At 36.0% G+C, this 27,204-nt stretch overlaps 1 protein-coding gene across 1 annotated transcript in view; it reads right to left on the bottom strand.

Annotated features, from left to right (window-relative positions):
• Positions 1 to 27,204, bottom strand: part of LOC150097052 (poly [ADP-ribose] polymerase 2-like) — a 184,641-nt gene that overhangs the window by 56,329 nt on the left and 101,108 nt on the right. The window contains exons 10-11 of the mRNA XM_090407855.1: positions 18,250 to 18,384; positions 561 to 884 (exon numbers count right to left, since the gene is read on the bottom strand). Of these exons, the coding sequence (XP_090263981.1) occupies positions 561 to 884; positions 18,250 to 18,384 (459 nt within the window). The remainder of the gene's footprint in view (positions 1 to 560; positions 885 to 18,249; positions 18,385 to 27,204) is intronic.

The following is a 27,204-nucleotide window of genomic DNA, read 5'->3' as shown; positions in this document are numbered from 1 at the left end:
TTTTATTTATAATATTTTCCCACCCATAAGATGTCAGGTTTTGTTAAAAGATTAACAGGCATCTAGATTCATTTTATCTTTGTATAGTACAGTGTCATGTAGCTTGTATCCTATATATGTTATTTTTCCTGATGATGACCTCAATACAGGGGTCGAAACGTCGAATGTTACTTTCCTAATGTTAAGTAAAGTAATTATTCTGATGTGTGTTTTGTCTCCATAAATTCTTCACTATGAATGCTGACCACTGTGTAACCTTAAAAGAAAGAACAGTACTAATGTAGTATAGGTTGATTACCAACTTCTAGTGTATGGGCTCATCATAAAAAAAATAATAAAAATTTAAAAAAAAATCAAATTTTGAGACTTCTCTGAACAAAAGTTTTACTCTGTTGACCAAGATGCATGGTCATTTTACTTGAAACATTTCATTGTCTGTGACAGTGGTCAATTCTTAAATTTATTTTGTACTGTACTGTACACATAAGTTTTCTTATCACTATAAAGATATGATCATAGACCAATTAGTATATCATAAAACTACAAAAGAGAAATCTTACCTCACATAGTAACATCAGTCCTTCATTTTTAGACCTTGTAGGATAGCAATAGTTGGCGCTCTTGCTACACATATCAGCAAAATAAACACCTTTACCAAACATATAGCCTGTAACAGGAGCTTCAGGTGGTGCAATCCTTAAGCCTTGTTTCAAGATACCAGCCCAATTAGTGAGACGAGAACCATGCCATAGAAGAGCTTTATTTCCAACATCTTTAAAATTGTTTTCTTCATTTTCTTTAGAACATTCAAATATATCAATGATCTCAAGGTTATATTGGTTATGTGTTTTGGCATGAGTGTTATGCAAGTATTCTTCAAGAAGCTAAAAAAAAAAAAAAAAAGAAAAAAAACCATTTCAATGATTTCAATGAAAAACCTCACTAATCTACAGGGTAATACTGGAGAAAAGTGCTACATTTAGCAAGTTATCATAAATTCTATAATAAATTTAGTTTAATCCTTTATCCAAGTGTGAGCAAACAAAGATTGCACCTGAAAGTATCTTCAGGAATGGGGTAAGGTGGTACAACACCAGGCAACTCGTTGCAAAGGTGGAGCAAGCTACCAACACTCCTATCTCAGTATCTCCCATAATGCAAAACACATCTCCTTGTGGATATGCATAATTTTATGCATTAAGGGAAGGGCCACTACCCAGACTAGTTTTGACCTTTATTGGGGTCTCTTCAGTGGAGTTGCCAAACGGTGTGCCACCTTTTTATTAAATTACTCTGGATGTAGAGAAAGATTGGCAACTCCTATAGGTAGAGATGACCTTGCTAATGTCGTGACGGCTCCTTCTGTCGTGTTCTAAATCTATCTAGTTTCAAGTCACTTTTATGAATAATACAACTAATTACGAAATGATCACCGATCCAAAAGTAGGGAAATTTATATTTATACTGCGCCACCCTATTCTTAGATTAGTCTATATAAATAGTAGGATCAGTTCTAAATTAAGTTAGCAGTCATCTCATTGGGCCGAATCATTTATTATCATTTTTACTTGGGGTTCCCGCAAGATTCGAATATTTATGAACGGTGCAATAATAAGGAATTCAGGCAAACACAATATTTAGATCAACAAAATAAAACATTTAATATATGATATGGTTAACAAATACAAGAACTCTATTTCAAAATGGAACTGTACAATTAACTTAACACTTCTTCTTAGGTCACTGATACTAATTCAATGTTCTAACTTTCATATACTATTCACAGTCTCAAAAACACAAATATTCTTATCTCAAGTTAATATAACAATTTCACATTTTATTCAGTCTTCACAAATCTTTCAGCTCAATGTTTATATTCACAGCAGGCAATAAACTACGTAAGCTATATTCCCGGACCTTGAGCATCGGAGGTATATTACAGTTAATGCTAGAATAGAGAAACTTATACAACTACTCTTACCAGACAAATTCTTCAATACATCAAATTATTGAGAGAGCACTTATGAATTAACTTAATTAACATTAGCGGAACACACATAACAAATATTCTCCATAGTTTAAACTGTATTACTGTAAGTCGCACTTCACTATTCCAAACAACAGTAATTAGGTACTAATATCTTTTCCTGTTCACCTTTCTCCAAGTAATCAATATAACCTTTTCCTAGGGCAACATAGAATTTAATCGTAATCCAGATTAACTAGAACTAATCAGAATTTTCGCATTGACTGTCCAGTTTCCTTTTATCTGATTACGGTATCAACCTTTCTTCATAACAACAGCAGTTTTCACTTATAACATTAAACTTTATGTTTCACTACTTATAGGTTCACTTCCGAACACTATACTCATAAATCTCTGCCCTGAGGATTATATAATCTGGGTTCCGCAAAACTCTCTCCTCCTTCTTAATAATAATTCTTCTCTATATCCCCTCTTATCTATGACCTTCACTCTTCTCTATATATCTCTCTATCTGACCTTCACTCCCACCTTACGTTCGAACGCCACGCTCTACTCCACTCGTGGTTGTTTACGCGTGCGTCTCCATGACAACAGACTGCACGTAAACATTTCGCTAATGTAATGTATGGTCTATTATTATTCATGAGTGATTACATAACATTAAATATTTCACAAAATAAAACAACAGAATATTTAAGCTACTTCTTTAACTTTTTGATTACGTATACAGTTAAATATAAATTAACACCCTACGTTACACCACATATATTTAGTTACACAAAATTCTAAACATATTATTATTTTATAAACTAACAATAGGTCAAGTTTTGAATAAATATTTAATTAGTAATTCTTAATTAAGGGAAAATAAACAATTTTATATAAACCATGATTAATATTTAATAAGCAATGTTAAATGTGAATGAAAAATAATAAATTACATAACATAGCTTCATTCACAATTTAACACTAATGCTTCTGCCTGGTATCTCCACTTGGGCCTGGCTCCCACTGAAGAGATCTCAATAAAGGTCGAAACTAGTCTGGGTAGTGGCCCTTCCCTTAGTACACAACATTATACATATCCGCAAGGAGATGTGTTCTGCATTATTGGAGATACTCAGGAGTGATGTTATCTTGCTCCACCTTTGCAACAAGTTGCCCGGTGTTGTACCACCTTACTCCAGTCCTGAAGATACTTTCAGGCGCAAACTTTATTTGCTCACACTTGGCAAAGGATTAAACTAAATTTATTATAGTCTAACCAAGTGAAAAATAAACTTTCAATATCATAAATTCTGTTGTCAATATGTCATTTAAATACTGGGTAGAAATAAAGAAACACAAGGTATGATAAAAAAATATAAAAAAATCCGAGATTTATGTTTTCCTAGCAAACTATTACAGATAAATAAAATACTTAAACTTGTCCTGTTTAAGTATAATCTCAACATCAACATCAAATTCCTGCCATGTACCCCCAAGGAGCTGTATAAGATATGACAATACTACATGAAAAATTTACATCATTACTAACTTCAAATCTACTATTTCCCTCCAAATCAGTCTGTTACTTGTCAAGACTCCAACATTACCAGATCTTATGTTTCTATTGTCTAAGGCACTTTGTACCGTATCAATCCACCGATATCTTGGTCTTCCACTGGGTCGTTTTCCTAACAACTTGGGAGAGAACACTTGTTTTGTTAATCTTTCCTCGCCCATTCTGTTTAAGTAACCATACCACCTGAGATTAGTTCTGCTAACACATTCCTTGATGCTGACAATGTCAAGTTCTTTCCTAATATCCTCGTATTTAATATGATATTGCCATTGATGCCATTTGTTCATGCCTCTAATCTTTCTCAGGACTCTCATATCTGCAGTCTCTAGTCATTGGTCAAGTGTTTTACTTCTAACCCAGCTCTCAGATCCATAAGTTAAAACTGGTTTGAACATGTCTTGAATACAGCTAATTTAGTGTTCCGACTAATTTCTCTCTTATTCCATATGAATATATTCAATTCATATGGAATAAGAGAGAATAAGAATATATATTCACCCTACCATACCAGCTTTGTTGATTCTGTTGTCTATTTCCATATTTAATTTACCATCTTCACTAAAAATCATGCCTAAGTAGCTGAAATATTTTACTTGTTCCACAGGTTTGCCGTTCACAACACAGTTGATATTTTCAATGCTTTTGCCTATTTTCATTGTCTTTGTCTTTTTATTGCTGACCTCCATATCATATCTATCACAATAGTTATTCAATTTAGTCAGAGAATCTTGCAGACTTGTAGCAGATTTATTTAGAAGTATAACATTGTCCGCATAAAGCAAAGAGCTGACATTAACATCTCCAATTTTGATATCATGTTTAATACCACTTTCCTTCATAATGTGATCCTAGATAATGAATAACAGAAAGGATAATGTACATCCTTGTCTCACACCAGATTTAACATTATACCATCTTCTTGTACTTCCTTCAATTCTAACTGCTGACTTTCAACTCAAATAAAGACCAAGTATTGCTTGATATAACACCCCATTGACACCATATAACTGTAGAATGTGTTAAAGCTTCTCTCTTGGCACCTTGTCATATACCTTTTCCAAATCATGATCATCATCAAATTCCTGCCATGTACCCTCAAGGGGTGTACAGGATATGACAGTACTACATGAAAAAATTACATCATTACTAACTTCCTATCTACAATTTTCCTCCAAATCAGTCTGTTACTTGTCAAGACTCCAACATTATCAGATCTTATATTTCTATCGTCTAAGGCACTTTGTACCGTATCAATCCACCTACATCTTGGTCTTCCTCGGGGTCGTTTTCCTGCCAACCCGGCAGAGAACACTTGTTTTGCTAATCTTTCCACTCCCATTCTATTTAAGTGACTACACCACCTGAGATTAGCTCTGCTAATGCATTCCTGGATGCTGACAATGCCAAGTTCTTTCCTAATATCCTCATTTTTAATATGATATTGCCATTGATGCCATCTGTTCACGCCTCTAATCTTTCTCAGGACTCTCATATCTGCGGTCTCTAGTCTTTGGTCAAGGGTTTTACTTCTGACCCAGCTCTCAGATCCATACGTTAAAACTGGTTTGAACACTGTGTTGTATACAGCTAATTTAGTGTTCCGACTAATTTCTCTCTTATTCCATATGAATTTATTCAATTGACTTCCCACCATACCAGCTTTGCTGATTCTGTTGTCTATTTCTATATTTAATTTACCATCTTCAGTAAAAATTGTGCCTAAGTAGGTGAAATGTTTTACTTGTTCCACAGGTTCTCCATTCACAACACAGTTGACATTTTCAATGATTCTGCCTATTTTCATTGTGTTTTCTTTTTAATGCTGACCTTCATACCATATCTATTACAACAGCTATTCAATTTAGTCAGAGAATCTTGCAGACTTGTAGCGGATTTATTTAGAAGTATAACATCATCAGCATAAAGCAAAGAGCTGACATTAACTTCTCCAATTTTGATATCAGGTTTAATACCACTTTCCTTCATAATGTGATCCATATAGTTAATGAATAACAGAGGGGATGTACATCCTTGTCTCACACCAGATTTAACATTAAACCATCTTCCTGTACTTCCTTCAATTCTAACTGCTGACTTACAACTCAAATAAAGACTAAGTATTGCTTGATATAATGCCCCATTGACACCATATAACAGCAGCGTATTGAATTGCTTCTCTCTTTGCACCTTGTCATATGCCTTTTCCAAATCGACAAAACTTAAATACAGATCTTTGTTATATTCCCATGCTTTCTCGACTATTTGTCGTAAAGTGAAGATCTGATCCTGACAGCCTCTATTTGGCCTGAATCCAGCTTGTTCTTCACCAAGCTTTTTTTCCACAATTCTTCTCAACCGTTTCTCAAGTATCCTTGCATAGATCTTGCCAGGAACACTCAGTAGGGAAATACCTCTGTAATTCTCACATTCAGTTTTATTTCCCTTTTTATATATGGGTGCTACGAGAGCTCTACTCCAATCATCTGGAATTCGTTCCTCTCTCCAGGCATTCTGAACTATGCAGTGCAGCCACTGTAAAACTTTTATACAACCATACTTCAGCATTTCTGGTCGAATATCATCAACTCCTGCTACCTTTCCACATTTCAAGCCTTTGATGGTTTTTTCTACTTCAAGTATGGATATGTATTCCTGACTGCATGCCTGGTCAGTGTTTTTTTATCACTGTGCTGTCATCGCTGCTTGTTTCATTTAGCAGTTTTTCAAAGTAATTACTCCATACTTCAAGGATATCTTTTTCTTCTGTTTTCATGTCACCTTTATCATCTCTAACTCCTTTTCCAGCTCTCTTTCCTCCATTCCTAAGCTTCTTCAACAACCTCCAGAATATTTTCCACCTTCTTGATATTTATTTTCTATATTCTTGCCAAAGTCCTCCCATGACTTTTGTTTAGCTAGTTTTACACACTGTTTAGCTTTCTGACATTTGTCTCTGTATTCTGTAAGAGTAAAAGCTGACTTATTTGCCAGGAACTTTTGATATGCTTTCTTCTTTTCCTTCACTGCCTCTTTAACTTCCTGTGTCCACCAGAGAGTTCTCTCTGATTTTTTTTTATCCTTGCACACAACCTCACCACATGACTCTCTGGCAGAATCAATCAATGTTTTCTTCAGAGTTTGCCACTGAATCTCCAAGGTTTGATTCCTGTTCTCAAACTCTTTCATTTTCTTTTCAATAATCTTTCTGTATTTTAGTCTACAGTTCACATCTGAGAGCTGCTCAACTTTTATTCGCTTTAAAACTTTCTTACATGTTATTCTTTTCAATATGAAATTCAATTTTATCCTGCTCAAGACTAAATAGTGATCACTTCCAATTTCAAATCCTCTCTACACTCTGGTGTCCTGCACCAGGGAGAAAACATCACTATCAACAATAACATAGTCAATGAGACTTTTCTTATTCCTAGCCTCTTCTCTAAATGTGAATTTGTGCACATTTTTATGTTGGAACATGGTGTTAGTAATAACCAGTCCATGTCCTGAGCAGAAATCCAACAGATATTTGCCATTATTATTAGCTTTGCTCTTTTCTCCAAATTTTCCCAAAATATTTTTGTATGTCTCACAATCATTTCCTACTCTGCTATTTAGATCCCCAACAAGGACCAACTTTTCCTTTTTCATTGTGTCAGTTGCTTTTTCTAGAGCGTCAAAAAATTCCTCCACTTCTACCTTAGTAGAACCTTCTGTGGGACCATAGGCACAAATAAGTCTCATTGTCCAGTTCCCCATTCTCATATTTGCCCACATTACTCTACTTGAGACTGACTGCCATTCAAGAAGATTAGCCTCGTATTTTGTGTTGAATACTATGGCTACTCCTTCTTTTCCTCGATTTTCATTGCCTGAATATAACATTTTGTATTTATTGCTCAGAAAGATCTCACCAGTTTTGGTCTTTTTTGTTTCAGTCACCCCTATTATGTCAATCTGGTACTTATCTAATTCCTCAGCTAGCTCCATTTCTTTGCCATTCAGGCTTCTTACGTTGATAGTACTGATCTTTAACTCTGGTGATGTTGAGTTGGGGTTTGTTTTCAGATTTGTTCCAGTAGCTGACTTTTCGCTGTTCGTCCTGGTTCCGTGGCGAAAACAACAGGGGCCTTGTTTAACTGGGCGACGCCCCAGCCGGCATGAAATTTTGTCATGTTGTACCATCATTTTTTATTTTTGTTTAACCAATAAGAATACAATTTGGTCGGCTAAATCCCAAATTGCCAGCCCATCCTCCTTCATTCAGTATCAAAGTAGATACCCAACAGGGTGCACCACGAGAAGGTTAGGATTGGACATTAGGTCAGAAGCTCTGGTCGGTTCTCCGCATTCCTTTAAAGGCTATGTGAAGGTCTCCTCTCAGTTATACAGTTTTAAATGGACAAAACTTAAATACAGATCTTTGTTATATTCCCATGATTTCTCCACTATTTGTCATAAAGTGTAATCTGATCCTGACAGCCTCTATATGACCTGAATATAGCTTCTTCTTCACCAAGCTTTTCTTCCACAATTCCTGTCAACCGTTTCTCAAGTATACTTGCATATATCTTACCAGGAACACTCAGTAAGGATATACCTCTGTAATTCTCACATTCAGTTTTATTTCCCTTTTTATATATGGGTACTATCAGAGCTCTACTCCAATCATTGGTAATTCATCCCTCTGTCCAGGCATTCTGAACTATGCAGTGCAGCCATTGTGAGACTTTTATACCAGCATACTTCAGCATTTCTGGTCGAATATCATCTACTCCTGCTGCCTTTCCACATTTTAAGCTTTTGATGGCTTTTTCTACTTCAAGTATGGATATGTATTCCTGACTGCATGGCTGGTCAGTATTTTTTTATCACTGTGCTGTCATCACTGCTTGTTTCATTTAGCAAATTTTCAAAGTAATTACTCCATACTTCCAGGATATCTTTTTCTCCTGTTTTCATTTCACCTTTATCATCTCTAACTCCTTTTACAGTATTCCTAAGCTTCTTCAACAACCAAAAGAATATTTTGCCATCTTCTTGATATTTATATTTTATGTTCTTGCCAAAGTCCTGCCATGAATTTTGTTTAACTAGTTTTACACAGTGTTTCACTTTCTTCCATTTGTCTCTGTATTCTCTAAGAACAAAAGCTGACTTATTTGCTAGGAACTTTTGATATGCTTTCTTCTTTTCCTTTACTGCCTCTTTAACTTCCTGTGTCCACCATGGAGTTCCAATTTTCCTATCCTTGCACACAACTTCACCACATGTCTCTCTAGCTGAAGCAATCAGGGTTTACTTCAAGGTTTGCCACTAAATCTCCAAAGTTTGGTTGCTGTTCTCAAACTCTTTCATTTTTTCTTGAATAATGTTTGTGTATTTTAGTCTACAGTTCACATCTAAGAGCTGCTCAACTTTTATTTGCTTTAAAACCTTCTTACATGTCATTCTTTTGAATACGAAATTCAATTTTATCCTGCTCAAGACTAATATTGATCACTTCCAATTTCAAATCCTCTGTACACTCTGGTGTCCTGCACCAGGGAGAAAACATCATTATCAACAATACACAGTCAACGAGACTTTTCTTATTCCTTGCTGCTTCTCTCCATGTGAATTCATGCACATTTTTATGTTGGAACATGGTGTTAGTAATAACCAGTCCATGTCCTGAGCAGAAATCCAACAGATATTTGCCATTATTATTAGCTTTGCTCTTTTCTCCAAAATTTCCCAAAACATTTTTGTATGTCTGACAATCACTTCCTACTCTGCTATTTAGATCCCCAAAAAGGACCAACTTTTCCTTTTTCATTGTGTCAGTTGCTTTTTCTAAAGTATCAAAAAATTCTTCCACTTCTACCTTAGTAGAACCTTCTGTGGGACCATAGGCACAAATAAGTCTCATTGTTCAGTTCCCCATTCTGATATTTGCCCAAATCACTCTACTTGACACTGCCTGCCATTCAAGAAGATGAGCCTCGTATATTCTGTTGAATACTATGGCTACTCCTTCTTTTCCTTGATTGTCATTGTCTGAATATAACATTTTGTATTTATTGCTCAGAAAGATTTCACCAGTTTTTGTCTTTTTTGTTTCAGTCACCCCTATTATGTCGATCTGGTACTTATCTAATTCCTCTGCTAACTCCATTTCTTTGCCATTCAGGCTTCTTATGTTGATAGTACCGATCTTTAACTCTGGTGATGTTGAGTTGGGGTGTGTTTTCAGATTTGTTCCAGTAGCTGACTTTTTGCTGTTCGCCCTGGTTCCCTGTCGAAAACAACAGGGGCCTTGTGTAACTGGGCAACGCCCCAGCCGGCATGATATTTTGTCATGTTGTACCATCATTTTGTATTTTGGTTTAACCAACAGGAATACAATTTGGTCGGCTAAATCCCAAATTGCCAGCCCATCCTCGTTCATTCAGTATCCAGGTAGATACCCAACAGGGTGCACCACGAGAAGGTGAGGATTGGACATTAGGTCAGTAGCCCTGGTCGGTTCTCCGCAGTCCTTTAAAGGCTATGTGGAGGTCTCCTCTCAGTTATACAGGTTTGACCCTTAAGCACCCCAAGTATAATCTCCTGTTGTGTAAATGCACAAGTGTCTGCTCCACTTTTTTAAAACATTTCTGGAAGGTTTCTTTAAAGATGTTCTTCTCTTTTAATTATGTTAATTAAAATTTGGAGCTACAACTTGCAGGATGCCGTCTGGAAAATAAGGTGGTTGAAGCATGGTATTCTGATATGAGGGGTCATATTTATCAAAGAGTTTCAAATGATGGCTGAATGTACTGACAAGTTTGATGCAAGATGCAGTTTTACAGGACTCACTTAAGTTCTGAATGCCTCAACCTGACATTTTTCATTTTCTGTCATGTGTTTCAATTTTTAATCACGTTTTGGCACAAGTTTTGAAAGAAACTCAGTGCCTTCTAAAATCTGGCATATTTAGTATCAATTGCATATTTAATATTCAATTGCTTAAAATTAGTTCCAGAACAGGATATGTTAGGTCAAAAAGGTGTTATCCACAATATGTATTACAGTGAGTCATAACATCCAACTTCCTATCAACAAATCTTTCAGGTCATTTCAATGAGGGCTTAGTTCAGCCTTTTGTTAGTTAATGGGGCAGTTATAAATGATCAGTGTTTAGTCTCAGGGCAGTTTAAAATGAATAATAATATTTGAATATATACATTCAAGTCAATTTCTTGCAGGTTAATTCCCACATCACAAAGAAAATAAATAAGATTTATTATTAAGTTATTAAATTATTTTGTTTCTATTTCAGTGGTTCAAACCTGACATCTTCAGAGCATAAACAGCTTGTCACCGCACTGAAACAGCAGCAATTAGTTAACAGTGGTAATGGTTTAAAATTATGACATCTTAATTTAGCACCTTCCATTGTTGAATAAAGAGAAGTTTTACAAATATTAGTTCAATCTTAAAATGACTATCTCCCAGATTTTGGGCAAATTGATACAGCCATATTTGTCAGGATTTGAGGACCCTCCCACACACACACACGAGGGGATGGGGGTACCCAAAAATAACCAGAATCTGAACTTGCTGTGCGCCCGTTTTTCTGGTTACATGTGCGGCTGACAAATGGTGTCATCCTATGTGAACTGGTTTGTTGTTCTGGCTGCTTTTTTGTTAGTGCTTACAAGCAAGTTTGGCAAATTTGTAATGGCTGAATACAAGGAACAGAGAGTATGCATGAAATTTTATTTTATTTTCAGTAAACTGCAGCTGAAACTATTGTTACGCTTTGGCAAGCCTTTAAGGATGATGCTTTATCTGAAGACCAATCACAATCTGGCAGAAATGATGAAAACGTTGTAAAGGTTTGCTAGGTAATTAATGAAGATAGTTGAAAGAGCATTGAGCAAGTTTATGAAGAGAAAAATTTGTGATTGAGTTCATGCCAGTGAATTTTAACAAAAGATTTGCAAATGAAAAAACGTGTGTCTGCTAAATTTGCTGCTCTTATGCTCACAGAGGATTTAAAAAAAAAATCATCTGAATGTTTGACACGATTTGAGAGAGCAAGTTCTTAATGACCAGAACTTTCTTTCAAAAGTTGTGACTTACAATGAGTTTGTACTACGGTTATAATCCAGAAATAAAAAAGCACGAAGTCAATGGAAACATGCAAGTTCACCAAGACCAAGAATGCACGTAAAGTATAAATCAAACGTCAAGACAATGTTGATTTTTACACAAAGAATTTGTTCCACCTGGACAGACAGTGAACCAGCATTGTTATCTCAATGTTCTGAGAAGATTGCATGATAGTGTGTGACAAAAACAGCCAGAAATGTGGCATAGCAGAGATTGGTTGCTGCAACAGGACAATGCCCCAGCCCACAAGACCTTGATTGTCGCAACAGTTCTTGATGAAAAACAACATGGCAGTTGTTCCCCCACACTTCCTATTCAGTCAATCTCTCTCTCCATGTAACTTTTTTTTTTATTCCCATGGATAAAGAAAACCACAAAAGGGCAGTGATTTATTGATGTGGCCGAAATGAAAAATCACTGAGGGCCATAAACAGTATTCCAGCTGAACAGTTCCAGAACTGTTTCAGTAATGAAAGAAATGTTGGGACAAGCGCATTGACTCACATGGAGAGTACTTTGAAGGAGACTAGAATATGATATTATAAACTTTAATCATTTTTTTAAAAAATAGTTCTGATTATTTTTCAGTCTTTTTCTTATTCTTTTAACAATTTTTATTGTCATAACTTCTGGCTATAGGTGTCTTGAAAAAGGATCCAGGGAAATTTCTATATATATATATATATATATATATATATATATATATATATATATATATATATATGAGGGGTTACCAATAAATAAGACCTGAAAGAAGATGGTGAGATGATATAAAAAAAAAAAAAATGGAACTCTTTGGTACCAACAAGTTCAGAATAGAAACAGATGGAGAGAATTGGGATTATATATATATATATATATATATATATATATATATATATATATATATATAATTCGCATATATATATATATATATGCGAATTCATTTTACTCGGTTGGAATATTATTGAAAAGCTTTAATGCCTGTTATTGAGAGATAAAGAGATGACAAGATATATTTAAAAAGATACTACTAGTTTACTAGTTTCGTTGAATAGATCAACATCCTCAGGTATCACAATCAAAGAAATATATAAAAAAAATTACAGACTTAAAATTGTAATAACAGAACAAGTATAAAAAGACAGTAGCGTGTTTGAAAAACAAATGCGAGTATGGGTTCCAAACAAACATATACTACACGCTATCGCGAGTGCGCCAGTACTGAACAGAAGCAACGTGTGCATCAGAGAGACTCTAACTCAAGCTGTTGTTGATATGAGAGGAATCTAGAGAAATTTCCCTGGATCCTTTTTCAAACACGCTACTGTCTTTTTATACTTGTTCTGTTATTACAATTTTAAGTCTCTGTAATTTTTTTATATATTTCTTTGATTGTGATACCTGAGGATGTTGATCTATTCAACGAAACTAGTAAACTAGTAGTATCTTTTTAAATATATCTTGTCATCTCTTTATCTCTCGGTAACAGTCATTAAAGCTTTTCAATAATATTCTAACCGAGTAAAATGAATTCGCATAATAACAACCTTCCTGATGACGAGGAATTAAATTCACTGGTCAAAGAATATCAGAAGAATCTCAGAGTGATTGGATTATACATCAACAGACTTGTATTTCTAAAAAGATGCAAGTGTAATTCTATTATTCCACGCTTCCTTAACTTTAAAGAATCGATTAAAACCACTAGAGCTGAAAGAATTTACAGGAGAGCAAAACTAGATCTTTTAGGAACGCATTTGTGATACCAAACGTTGTCTTGCTGCTTATTTTTCTAAGAAGACCTATCACGAAACACGTTTTTCTCATTCTCTAGACAGTTCATCTTGGAACTATTTAAAAGAAATTAGCACTCTTAAAGCTTCTAAAATACAGAATTTAAATAAAATCAAACTCATTAGAAAATATGATTCTCTTAAATATAATCAGGATAGCAAAACTTCTCAATTTGACTCTTCCTATCTAAAAAAAGTTGTCATCAATAAGTCTTCCCATCAATTATCTTTGGCAGAAGAAAGCATACTTGCTAGAGGTCTCAACTTTGTCACTACTCCTACATCCATCCCTACAGAACATCTCTTAACAAAGATAGAAAAGGCAGCTTCTTTATTACCAAACAAAGAAGCTAACCTCCTCCGTATGGAAGCAATTTTCTCTATAAATAAAGCTAGACCTCCACCTGACAACATTTCTTACTCTGAAAGGACAGCTATCAAGTCCTTGAAAGATAATAGTAACATAGTTATTCTTCTGGCAGACAAAGGGAATGCAACTGCCATCTTAAACAAGTCTGATTACCATAATAAAATCTTGGAACTTTTAAATAGTGATACTTACTCAGAAATTGCTAGTGACCCTACGATGGAACTACACAATAGAACTAATAATTTATTAAAAACCACCTTAGAGTTGTAAAGAAACATTTGGCTTTCTCTTAGGTCACTTCATCCCTTGATACCTCGACTGTATGGTCTCCCCAAGATTCACAAAACTAACTGCCCACTCAGACCTATAGTTGAGGGCATACACTCTCCTACTTATAATCTCTCCAAATATCTCGCGAGTTTTCTAAGAAATCTTTCTGGAATTTCCTCTTCACATATTAAAAACTCTGCAGATTTTGTTTCTAAAATCAAGGACATCAAACTTAAAAAAAACAGATTTAATGGCCAGTTTTGATATTGTTTCTCTCTTTACAAATGTACCTGCTCAAGAAGTCCTCAACCTTCTCAAGAACAAATTATCAAAAAAATTCTTTGCTCTTCTCTCCCATTGCATAAAGTCAGGATACTTCAAATATGATAATAAGATCTACTTACAAAACTCAGGTCTGGCTATGGGTAGCCCACTCTCTCCGATTCTCGCGGATATATTTCTCAACGATTTTGAAGTAAAAGCTATTAACTCCTTTCACTTTAAACCAAAAGTCTGGTACTGCTATATTGATGATATTTTCCTCATCTGGGAAGACGGTGTCAATAACCTCTATTTATTTTTAGACCACCTAAACAAGTGCCATGAAAAAATCTCTTTCACCTTCGAAACTGGAATCAGATGACTGCCTTCCCTTTTTAGACATCAAACTTACCAGATGTGCTGAGAGCATTAAATTCTCAATTTTTAGAAAGCCTACTCATACTGATAGATATCTTCATACTTTCTCCCATCACTATCCCCCACAAAAATGTGGTATTATTTCCACCTTAGCTCACCGAGCCAAATCATTACTTACAGAAGAAACAGAAATTGAAAATGAACTCCTTTTTCTTAAAAAAAACTTTCATTAACAATGGTTTCTCTCCAAAGAAAATTGACAAATTTCTTTCCCCCAGGCACTCAACTACTTCTGAAGATCCCTCTTCCCCAAGAGCCATCATCTCCTTGCCTTACATCAGCTCTCTCTCTCTCACCAAAACTGGCCAAGATTCTCAAGAAATTTAACTTCAAAACTTGCTTCACTACGCTTCCAAAACTTCCTACTCAGTTTCCAGGAGTGTACAAGCTTTTGTGTGATTGTGGAAAGCCATACTATGGGCAGACTGCCAAATCCATCCTTCTACGTTTGGATGAACACCGTAGAGATATCTCCTATAACAGGACTAGAGCTAGCGCTCTCTCTAGCCATGTTCTCTTTTCAGCTAACTCAGACGAAGGCCACCAACACATTGTAAACTGGACTCAAACTTCTAACATCCATGTGTACTACGATGAACTTGAAAGAAAGATTGTTGAATCCAGGGAAATTTCTCTAGATTCCTCTCATATCAACAACAGCTTGAGTTACAATCTCTCTGATGCACATGTTGCTTCTGTTCAGTACTGGCGCACTCGCGATCGCGCGTAGTATACGTTTGTTTGGAACTCATACTTGCATTTGTTTTTCAAACACGCTACTGTCTTTTTATACTTGTTCTGTTATTACAATTTTAAGTCTCTATAATTTTTTTATATATTTCTTTGATTGTGATACCTGAGGATGTTGATCTATTCAACGAAACTAGTAAACTAGTAGTATCTTTTTAAATATATCTTGTCATCTCTTTATCTCTCAGTAACAGTCATTAAAGCTTTTCAATATATATATATATATATATATTTAAAATTAACAGCCATTTTTCTGCCTACTGCAGGGTGAAAGCCTCTCCTATTGCGGGAGGTTTTTGGGTCTACTGCTCCCATGGTGATCCATTCCATATTGGGAGAAGACAATCACAAACATTCATGCTGCCTACGCAGGATTCGAACCCACAGCCTCTTGGCTGGAGAGTGGATATGCTAACCACTCGGCCAACCAGGCCAGCTAATGCCTTTTATTCCCGGGTATAAACGAAGCCATTTTAGCTCTATCCAACTTTTGGAGACTGAGTGGACAGTTTCAATCTCCACTGGTAGCCAATCAGAGATAGCTAGCTATCACTACTTAAGTGGCATGCAGTGAAGAAACAGCTAACAAGTGCCGCATTTTGTGGTACCTAACCTTAACACAATATTTTAACGTCTGAAAATAGTGTGGGTTCTACGGTCAATTTTCTTGAGGTTACGGAACAAAAAATCTGAGTTTTCAGGAGAAAAAACTTGCTTGCCCATGCCAGAGATTGACTAACTCAGGAACCAGTTGAAAAAAAGGCTTAGAAAAATCTCCTCTAGTTGGCAACTAGAATAGAACTTGTGATGTTCTTTCTTCAGGTGCTTTAGTGCTGAGGTGGTAAACACCACTTCCACTAAGCTACACAGGCTCTCTCTCTCTCTCTCACACACACACACACTTATCAATATATCCCAATTAATTATAGTAAGCTGATGCCTGCTATACTGTAAAAGAAATCAAATGTGGCATAATAATTGAAGATATGCTAGATGTTTGGAGTAATTTCTTGGAAAGATTGTAAATGAAACAAGCAATGAAAAAATATTCAAGAATGTAATTGTGAACACAGAATGCTTGAGGCAAAAAAAGCATCAGAAACGTGGAAAGGTCCCTGGAGGGGATGATATTAGCCAAGAAATACTCAAATGTGACAATATAAAATTAGACATTTTACAGTTACTACACTATATAATTTAGACCTGGTCAGAAGATGAAATTCTGAATGATGAGAATCATTTCTCATAGTACAATCATAAAAAAAGAGAAAAAAAATGTGACAATTCCACATGAATTTCCCTATTGATTTCCAGGGCAAATATACTTGAGAAGGTGCAATTAAACTTGATATCAAAATCAAAGATATTAAATCCTTTACTTTATATTTCTAAATCTAGCACAAGTGTTCAGGTCTCCTTAATTGAATAACAGCCCAAGTTTAATAATATGATGCTTTCTTTGAAAACATTTTTATTCTGTATTCTCAAGAGGACTCCCCCCCCTTATTTCTTTTCTTTTTTATGATTGGGCTCATACATGAGAGGTTGGTCAACCTATAGTATATTAGAAGCATATATGGGTTGGGAAAGGAAGAACTTGTTTACATTTGATTTAAAAAGACTGTATAGGGAAACACAACAGGTGAAAGAATGTTCCACAATACTGCAGTTGCAGGGATGAAGAAAGAAGAAAAGAAACTTGTTCTGTGGGTTTCAAGGTGCACTGCGAAGGGATGTTAAGAAGCAGCAGCTGAACATGTTCCAACGAGCTTAGTACTAAGCGAGGAAATTATTGATGCTATTTCAGATGAAAATTTCACATGGAAATATTTGTAGAATATACATATTGAAGAAACCAAACGTCTGTGCGAAAGTGGAGGCAGTGAGTTGGTAAGAGATGGATCATTAATAAGTCTAATTCCTCTCTCTGTACAGATCTTACAGGCAGAGATGCCTGTAAGATCTGTGCAACTGGAGGAGGAAAGCCAGTTGGTGTTGTAGACATTAAAATCTCCTAGGAAGATGATTTTGTTGTTGGGAAAGTGGACTGGAGAAAATCAATTTTTAAGGAGAGGAAATTAAAGAGCTCTCAGAGTTGCTGGTTGCATTAGGGGAGTCATAGAGACAGCAAATGAATCTGACTGAGCGGGAAGGAATATTTTCAACCAAAGAAGGCCAAAGTTAGGTGATTCTAGGTTGGGTGCCACAAATGCAAAATGTGTTTTGCATTTTGGGAGATACTGAGATAGGAGTGATGTTAGCTTGCTCCACCTTTGCAATGAGTTGCCCGTTGTTGTACCACCTTACCCCAGTCCTGAAGATACTTTCAGGCGCAAACTTTGTTTGCTCACACTTGGATAAAGGATTAAACTAAATTTATTATACCTTATCACCTGATTGTTGCATGTTTTCCTTTTGTTAATTAAAACTTAGGTCACTCTGTCTGAGGATAAAAGACACATCTCAAAATATCTTATAATACAAATAGTGTTATTAATTGTTAATAACCTAACTGTTTCATTTTATTTACTGTGTAATGAATGCCATTTTATAATAGCAGTCTCAAAGAACTGGTGTAAATCTACAGACATCTGTGAATGATGAAACCATAATACCAGCAGAAGACCATCTTGCAATGCTAAGTATTATGATAAAAAATAACAACTTAAAAACTTCACACACTTTAAATACCACTTACCTTGAAAGTAGAGTCATCCTTTTCCAAAGGCTGTAATTTACAGTTCAGGGAATGATAATGGCGATCAAGGGGATGATCATTATTATCAAGCTCTTCCTTAAACATCTTGAGAGCAATCTGAATATCTCCTAATGCCTATATAAACATAAAAATTATAGAGTACTTTCTAGTACCTCTCTCTCTCTCTCACCATAATAACAGACAAAAGGCTCTTAATTTAGGAGTATACAGTTAGTAAACTAAGTATACAGGAGTAAACTAAGAAATATTTTGTGATATCAAATCAGTTTATTTTTTTAATGCTCTTAAAGCCAAATTTCGTAGAAATAAAATGAAAGTTACATATAATAACTTTAATTACAATGAATAATTTTGACACAAAGAACAGTGCATGTTAAAAACAGAAGACTTTAATGGAAAAAAAAAATTAATTCCCCAATCAAGGCTGAAAAATATCACGTTATACATCTTGTAAGATACTAAAAAAAACTACAAAGAAAGTGGATACCTAACATCCAGAAAAATTGAGTCACTGTTCAGTCTGAATCTTCAATAAAGACATTTTGCATGGAATTTGGTCCATATTTCATTTTACACAAATTATGGATTCTACAACCGTGTTATAAATAGGTATAGTTTCTGGGAAAATTCTCATGCTACTCCTCTTATATAATTACGGCTATTATAGCCTGTTTTTGTTTAGGAGTGTCCCTTATTTTAATGGGACATTTTCGGAATGGCCCATTCCGAAAATGTTCCGATGATGGTCAGTCGACCGAAACAGTCCACACCTCGTTAACACTCTCCCTTGCCCCAGTTTCCCCATAAATAAACCCTTCCTCTCCCCCCCCAATATGTGCCCCTAAACACAATAGTATATATATATATATATATTTATATATATATTATTAACACAAAAACCCAGGTTTCCAAATTTATTTTTCCCGCATCAACACCCCCACCCCCTCGTTATAAACAACCTTCAGTAGGATCATGAAATTCGAAGACATCCTAGTATTCAAACAAGGTATGTACAAAATTTTTTCACCTCTTTTATTCTGCTATAATTGCCTTCTATACTCACCCATAATGATTTAAAATATATATATACCCCTTTTTTGAGTAATAATAGCTGTAATTATAATAATAGTGTTATAAATAATTATTTTAATTTCCCGACATTTAGACCTTCATATTAAAGTCATCATCTAGAGCACTGGTTCCCAACCAGTGGTACTTGTACCCCTGCGGGTATGTGCTGCACCATTTAGAGGTACGCGAAAATTAATCAGTAATGGCGGAAAAACAATTAAAGTAAACAAAATGCAAAACATTATAGAACAATAAATGTCAGTATTTAAAAACAGCTGTTTTAAAAACAAGGAGTACAATTTATAGAAATGGGTTTAAAAGTAGTACACAGATGGAAAAAGGTTGGGAACCACTGATCTAGAGTACACACACACACAGAGAGAGAGAGAGAGACAGACTATATTACATTTCACATAATATGCTGAAGAACCAATGATTTGATCAACGCTTATTCTACTGCCTTTACCTCTAGTGAATATAAAATAAAATTACAATAAATAAATGAAATGAAGTAAAATAAATTAACTAAATCAAAGCTATATTCTATTTAAGCCAACATCAGAGAAACATTCTTTGATATAGATAGTTTGATTACAGTGAAAATGATGTCCTAATTTAACATGACAATTGTTATATTAGATTTAGGATCCTGGATTACCAATGGTTCTATTTAAAATTAATTCTTAGGGAGAAAGGTTAAGTGGGTAGAATGTGTGCCTTCCATATGTTTGGGATTTTCAGACCATCATTATTGTTAAGATTAAGGTGATTCATAAGAATCTCACAGGTCTCCTTAAATTTACTTTCATACTATGTTTTGGTGTGATGTAAAGAACAGGTGCTTTTCTAGTCAATTCTATGTAAAGTGTTCACGGCATGATCAGAAAGATCAGTTTGACTATAGTTATTATGTTTAATGTGTCATTTATGTTCTAGGCAAATTATAGGCCAATGAATACGGTATATGCCAAGGTGGGCCAGTGGGGGGAGTGGATCTTTGGATAATAACTTGGATATTAACTCAACTATATCAACTGATTCAGTTACCTCCCTACCATTGGCATTCTTTAAAATCATTCTGCCATATACATTTTTTCTTTTACTTGCAACATATCAAAAAAACTGTTTAGGATTCTCTTTAGCCTGCATGGCCAATATTCTTTCATAATCCTTTTTTGCTTTTCTTACCACACTCGTTACCCTTCTGGCCGGTGCTTTATACCGTTCATGTGCCTGCCGGTCACCTTTTCCTTAAATTCCCTCCATAGTTGTTTTTTTCTTTTTCTGCAGCTCAAGCTTAATGGTGTTATTCATCCATTTAACTCCTACTTGATTTATTATTCAGACTCTAGGTATACAGTCAGCCATTGCTTCATGCAAACACTTCTTAACTGCACCCCATGCACTATCGACTTCTAGCCCTTGCAGTTGTACATGCCATGGCACTGAACCAATCAAACTCCTAAGCTTGTCATACTTACCAGCCCGATAATTCCACATAAACCCTGTCTTAATTGTAAATTCCACACCTTTAGCCACCTCCCAAGTCAAGACCCTATGATCACTCTCACCAATTGGTGGCAATGTGGTCATATTAGTTACAGCCAAATCCTCAGATGCAATTACTAGGTCAAGCACTCTCTGACCCCTAGTATTTTCCATTACATGCTGTTGCAGATAGTTATCCCTTAATAACTGCATAAAATCCAATTCCTTCCTCCCATGTGTCCTCTCCTCACTCCAATCAATGCTACCATAGTTGAAATCTCCCATAATAATTACCCTCCTTCCACTTATTTCTTCTATTTGCTTGTGCATACTATCTGCACCATCTTTTCCATCACCTGGTCTATAGCAGCACCCAATTGTATATTTTGTTCTGCTAGCCACAATCTCACACCAAAGGCCTCAAATGTGCTCTTTTCTCTATCCTGCAATTCAACTTCTAATCTCCTTGGCTGCAGCTCATCAGCTATCATCAACAATACTCCCCCCCACCCATTTTATTCTCCCTGTCATTCCTGAACACATTATACCCATCACATTCAATCCCACTAGCTATATCATCTACAGTCAGCCATGTTTCACTAATGCCAATAGCCTGTGGTCTGGAAGTGCCAACAAAGGCCAAAATTCTTCCCTCTTGTTCCTAATACTTAGTGTACATGAATTGCACACCATTAGTGTACATGAATTGCACAGCACCATTAGCCCCATCCCTACCTTGATGCATTATACTAACCATCCCATTCTGATTTGTTGTCCTTATTCACTCAGGCATATTATACTCATTCATACACTCAACTGCCTCCCTAAGGTCTGCATATCTACCCCCCCCCCACCCCAATAAATCTAGTTTCCCTCATTCTGCACATCCACTTTATTCAATAACACTTTTTCAAGTCTCCTTACACCAAATCCATTCAAATGCAAACCATCCATCTTATATAGATCCTTTCGCCCATCGAACTCACTCCACACGTCCACAAATTCCACACCACTTGTCATGCATAAAGTCATTTACAATTATGGCCCTCCTTCTTAACACTTCACTGTCATACCGCAGCAAAAGACTAATCATCCTAACTCTCTCACTCTTTTGTTTTGCTACATCAAACAATTCATTCAGGTCCTCTGTCATTTCCATTTTATCTCCTTTCAAATCATTCATACCTGCCACAACTATCATTTCATTCACCCTTTCCTTTTGCTCTCTAATAGACTCATGTCCTTGATGGTCACACCAGGTTGGTACGATTTTGTCAAATCCTCTACTAACACACCTCGTACCAACGAATCTCCATACAGCACTCGCTCCTTCATTTTGTTTACGTTCACAATCATACTCTTATTTTTCCTATCATACTTTTTATTATTGGCTGGTACACTCAGTAGACATTTGTGCATACACTCTAGCTGCCGCTTTGCCCTATGTATCGCTCCGCTCAACAACGCGATCTCACTCATTGCATCTATCTCATCTTTTTTATTATCTGGCAAGACATTAATTTGCTCTGTATTGATACCATCATTCAGACCCTCACAGTTCTCTGGTACAACCTCGCAATTTCTTATCATATCGCTATTTTCTTCATTCTGAAATTTGACAAAAATATCACACTCACGACCTGAAATACACTTTAATTCCTCATTTTCTATACACATTTACTCCATTATCATCATCTATTATTGAATTATACAGTTATTGAACAAAGATGCGAACCATTATTACTAGCCGCCATTTTCCTTCTTACGGGAGCTATGTGCTCGCTTCTATCGTATTTTATCAAATTAATAATTGAAACACCAAAAACACACAAACAGACACACTAAGATACGCAAAGCAAACAAAACTACGTAATATTCAAGCAAAATTGTCAATGATAACTTAAAATAACACTTATCTTATCAGGAGCTCTCAACAAACACTACAGACCACAAATCCTTCATATCCCGATATTCCATGTCTCTCCCAATTCAAAGGGCAACCATAAAATGTCCAGCAAAGAGAATAGATAACATGCATATAAACTACCCAATGTTACTCAATGATGTCCATTTCTACATCCAATTTGTAAACCACAATTTTCTTAGCAGAAACTCAAATTTTGCTTCTTCAAGTCAACAGCTTAATGGACCATTTAAGTCTAATGCTGCCATCACTACTCCTATTTCTGTCATAGGCTGCATCTGGTGTATTGTGTTCATCCAGATGTCTTAAGCCTTTTATTATTGCATTTATCCTCGTGTTCGGGGGAATCTTTCTTCATGCGAATCTTTTCTTGTCAATTTTATTTGTAAGTATTTGTTTAATTACCTGGTCATTTATTTGCCAAATGTGACCAAAACACTAAACTTCCTTACCTTTTATAAATGATAGAATGCTGGATCTTTGAAACAGATTTCATAGCTCCTGTCATCATTTCAGTACCAAAAATTTATCTCAGTACTTTTCTTTCAAATATGATAAGTTTTCTATTTTCTCCCTTTGTTGCTGGCCATGTTTAACAACTGTAGGTTTATAGACAGCTTAAAGTACTTTATCTTTGGACTTTCTTGACAATATTCTAGATATCAGGATTTGTAAAACTGAAAAATACCCATGACTGGCTTTCTCAATTCTCTCCTCTTGATGCATTTCAGTGAAGCTGTTAATGCTGACTCTAGATAATTAAAATTATCAATTATCAACAACTAAGATGGATCAGTCCTGAATGGATCCACGAAATGCAGATATATTTAAGTCTTTTCCTGATTTATGACACATGACAGTTACCAAGGATAATGATGTCATCAGCATAAGCCAACAGGATGTTCTTCCCATTCATTTTCATCCTCCTAGGTCTCTAATAACTTTTTGGAATGCTAGGTTGAACAGGGTCAGTGAGAGAGCATTTCCTTGGCAGTCAAGATTTTATTTCAGAACTTGATGAATGTTCCTGTAGGATACCTTGCAGAAGTGGGGCAATTACCCAAATCGTATGATATCTATAATATTTTTGTGGTATTCTAAAAGTCTCACTGAATCCTATACTGCATTTCAATGCACTACCATATCTTATTTATCATACACGAATACAAGATGTAATTCTTTATCCAATTCATAATTTTTCTAACAATTCTCAGAGCATTAAAATGTAACCAATTGTCAACTTTCTTTTGCAGAATCCACAGTGATACTTGCCACAGTGATAAAATCCACACCACTTTCATGCATCGTTAAATGTTCCACAGTAGAATGCTGTTCTATTATTTTTCTATGGGCTTTCATAATCCGGCCATCTGGTTTATTGTATAGCTGAGATCTGAATATTGTAAGTTCTGTTGTGCCAATAACAGAAGAGATCAGATTTAAACAAAGTTTTTTTATATTCCAAGTTCCAACTCAAAATCCATTAGTCAGATATCATTATGAACAGTCTGGTCTATAAACCTAGTGCCTAGTTTCATAATTTGTGGATTTTTTACATTAAATGGGTAGTCAGTTGTTGTAACAATCCACAACCTGGAGGACTCATAATCTGAGCCCTATCTTTGGCTTGTCTAGCATTGGAGGCCTACCAGTAACTACATTATCACTAGCATAGCTCTCCAGGTCAGTGGGCTGTGTAAACACACTACCATGACAAGGTGGAGACACTGTTTTTCAAGCACTACTCACCTCAATTTTTCAATTATACCCTCTTTTCATCTCAAAGGCAGCATTTGTGTATATGTCATCAATATGCTTTTCAAGGATTTAGGCCTGTTCTAGCCTTAGAAGTAATCGGTGGCCAGAACAGGCCACTCTAGGCCCAAATTGTATATATGTTCACTCAGATATATATACCATAAAACCCTGACCCAGATCTGCATGCAGTAGTCAAGATGGGGGCTTGATAAAGAGGAATAACAATTGCTTGTCTCTGCTCGTCAAAGTATTCATCAGTAACCAAGTAATCCAATGAGCTGCTTTAGAGACTTTTGCTATGCCCCCCCCCCCCCCCTCTAAACTTTAACTCCCTATCTACTAACACTCCCAAGTCTCTGGCCTCATCAATTTCCTGGAGTACAGTTCCACCAGTGAGGTATACTGCTGATAATCTTTTCACTACAAACTGCAAAACCTTACACTTTGCCACATTAAACTGACATCCATTCTCCTTTGCCCAGTCTGCCAATCTATCCACATCATCTTGCAAAATGTTGACATTATGCATATCAGCAAATAACTGAACAATTCTTCTCAGATCCTTTCCTATATTGTTAATGAACAAATTAAACAGCAGTGGTCCAAGAACAGAACTTTGCGGTGCAGCGAGGCACTAGTCACAGGCCTTCTTTTGGACTCTACTCCTGAATAAACTACTCTCTGATATCATCAACCAATCTCCTATCCATCTCACCAACCCTATACCCATCCCCATGTGCTACAGTTTATTGATTAGAATTCCATGTGGCATCCTGTCCAAAGCCCAACAGTATCATTGTAAACCCATTACCTTTATCCGCAGTATCAAGTTGAGTCTGAGGCATCCTACTGATGCATGATCTACCCTTCACAAAACCATGTTGCCCCTTTCCCAATATCCCATTTCCATCTATCCATTCCTGTATTTTGCTCTTGACCAACTTCTCCAATACTTGGACAATGACTCCTGATATGCTGATCTGTAGGTAATTTGCTACATCAGTCTTGGAGCCTCTTTTATGCAATGGAACTATTTTTCCCCCTCTTTCCACCCTGTTGGGACTAACCCAGAGCTGAGACAGATTAAACAATATGGTCAAGGGTATTGACAATTCCTTAGCTGCTTCATGTAAAACTCGAGCTGATATACCATCCAATCCCACAGTTGTATTCACATTAAGGTTCTGTAAATATGCTATTCACCTCCATTTCATTTACCCCAGTTCCCATAAAAGCCACTGGTTCCCTCATTCCTGCAATATCATCACTTGGATGATATACTCTTCCAAGTGTTCATTTAGTAATTCTACTATTTCAAATGATTCAGTGACCTCCATACCATCGGCATTCCTTAAAATCATTCTGCCGTATACATTCTTTCTTTTACTTGAACCTTTATCGAAAGAACTGTTTGGGGATTCTCTTTAGCTTGCATTGCTAACTTCCTTTCATAATCTGCTTTTGCCTTTCTTACCACAATAGTAACCCTTTCTGGCCTGTGCCTTGTACTGTTCATGTGTCTGCAGGTCACTTTTCTCCTTAAATTCCCTCCATAATTGTTTCTTTATTTGCAGCTCCAGCTTGATGATGATATTCATCCATTTAACGCCCACTTCATTTACTCTCCTGACTCCAGGTATGCAGTCTGCCATTACCTTCTTCAAATACTCCTTTATTACTTCCCATGTCTTGGGAAGTAATAAAGGAGTAAATAATAGCTCTAAGGATTCTCTGAGTGGGACATTTGTGAATAAGGAGGAAACATCAAAACTGACCATTACTACATTAAAACATCCCGCTCAAAGAATCCTCAGAGCTAATCTAAGCTAAGTTTCCTCCCGATATCACAGCCCTATTCCAGTTCACAATGAACTCAGGCTATTTTCTTTGGCAAGGAATATTCTACAAACAAATAGAGGGGACAGCCAATGGTTCTCCACTCTACCCACCCTTGGCCAACTTTTATATGCAGACTTCTGAAGAGAAAGCCTTAAACTCTGCCCCACAAAAACCAACCAAATGGCTTCACTATGTTGATGATGTGTTCGCTATTTGGCCACATGGCTCCGATGCACTCCTCTCCTTCCTCACACACTTAAACAACCAACACCCCAGAATCAAGTTCACCCTGAAGAGAAAAAAAACAACTACCTTCCTTTCTTAGACACAGTAATCACCCGACAACCTGATGGAACCTTGGTTTTCTCTGTTTATAGAAAACCCACCCATACAGGCAGATACATTCAACAACATCCCCCCACCCCACAACAATATGGAGTCATTAAGACACTACACAACAACAGAGCTAAACTCATATGTTCAAATGACAATGCCCTAACTACAGAACTAAACCATATTCTCAATACTTTCTCAGCCAATGGCTACCCTTCCCAAAAAATATTGAAACCAATAGACCACAATCTCCCTATTGTTTACTCTAAATTCATCACCATTCCCTATATTCGAGGCACCTCGGAAAAAATTACAAAAATACAAAAAAAAAAAAAAAAAACATGACTTAACTTCTTGTTACAGACCATATAAAAATTGGCATCCCTTATCTGCTCCACTAAAGACCCCCCCCCCCCCCAGAACTAGCTGGTATATACCAGGTCCCTTGCAGCTGTAAGCTGTCCTACTTTGGCCAAACAGGTAGGCCAAACGAATATCAGAACACAAAGACTACATCTGGT

This window comes from Typopeltis vanoorti, chromosome 18 (assembly GCF_054136105.1).
Source record: "Typopeltis vanoorti isolate ZY-2024b chromosome 18, IOZ_Tvanoo_1.0, whole genome shotgun sequence".
NCBI classification, from domain to species: domain Eukaryota; kingdom Metazoa; phylum Arthropoda; class Arachnida; order Uropygi; family Thelyphonidae; genus Typopeltis; species Typopeltis vanoorti.
Note: the sequence above shows the minus strand (reverse complement) of the source record. Positions and strands in the feature narration are given on the sequence as shown.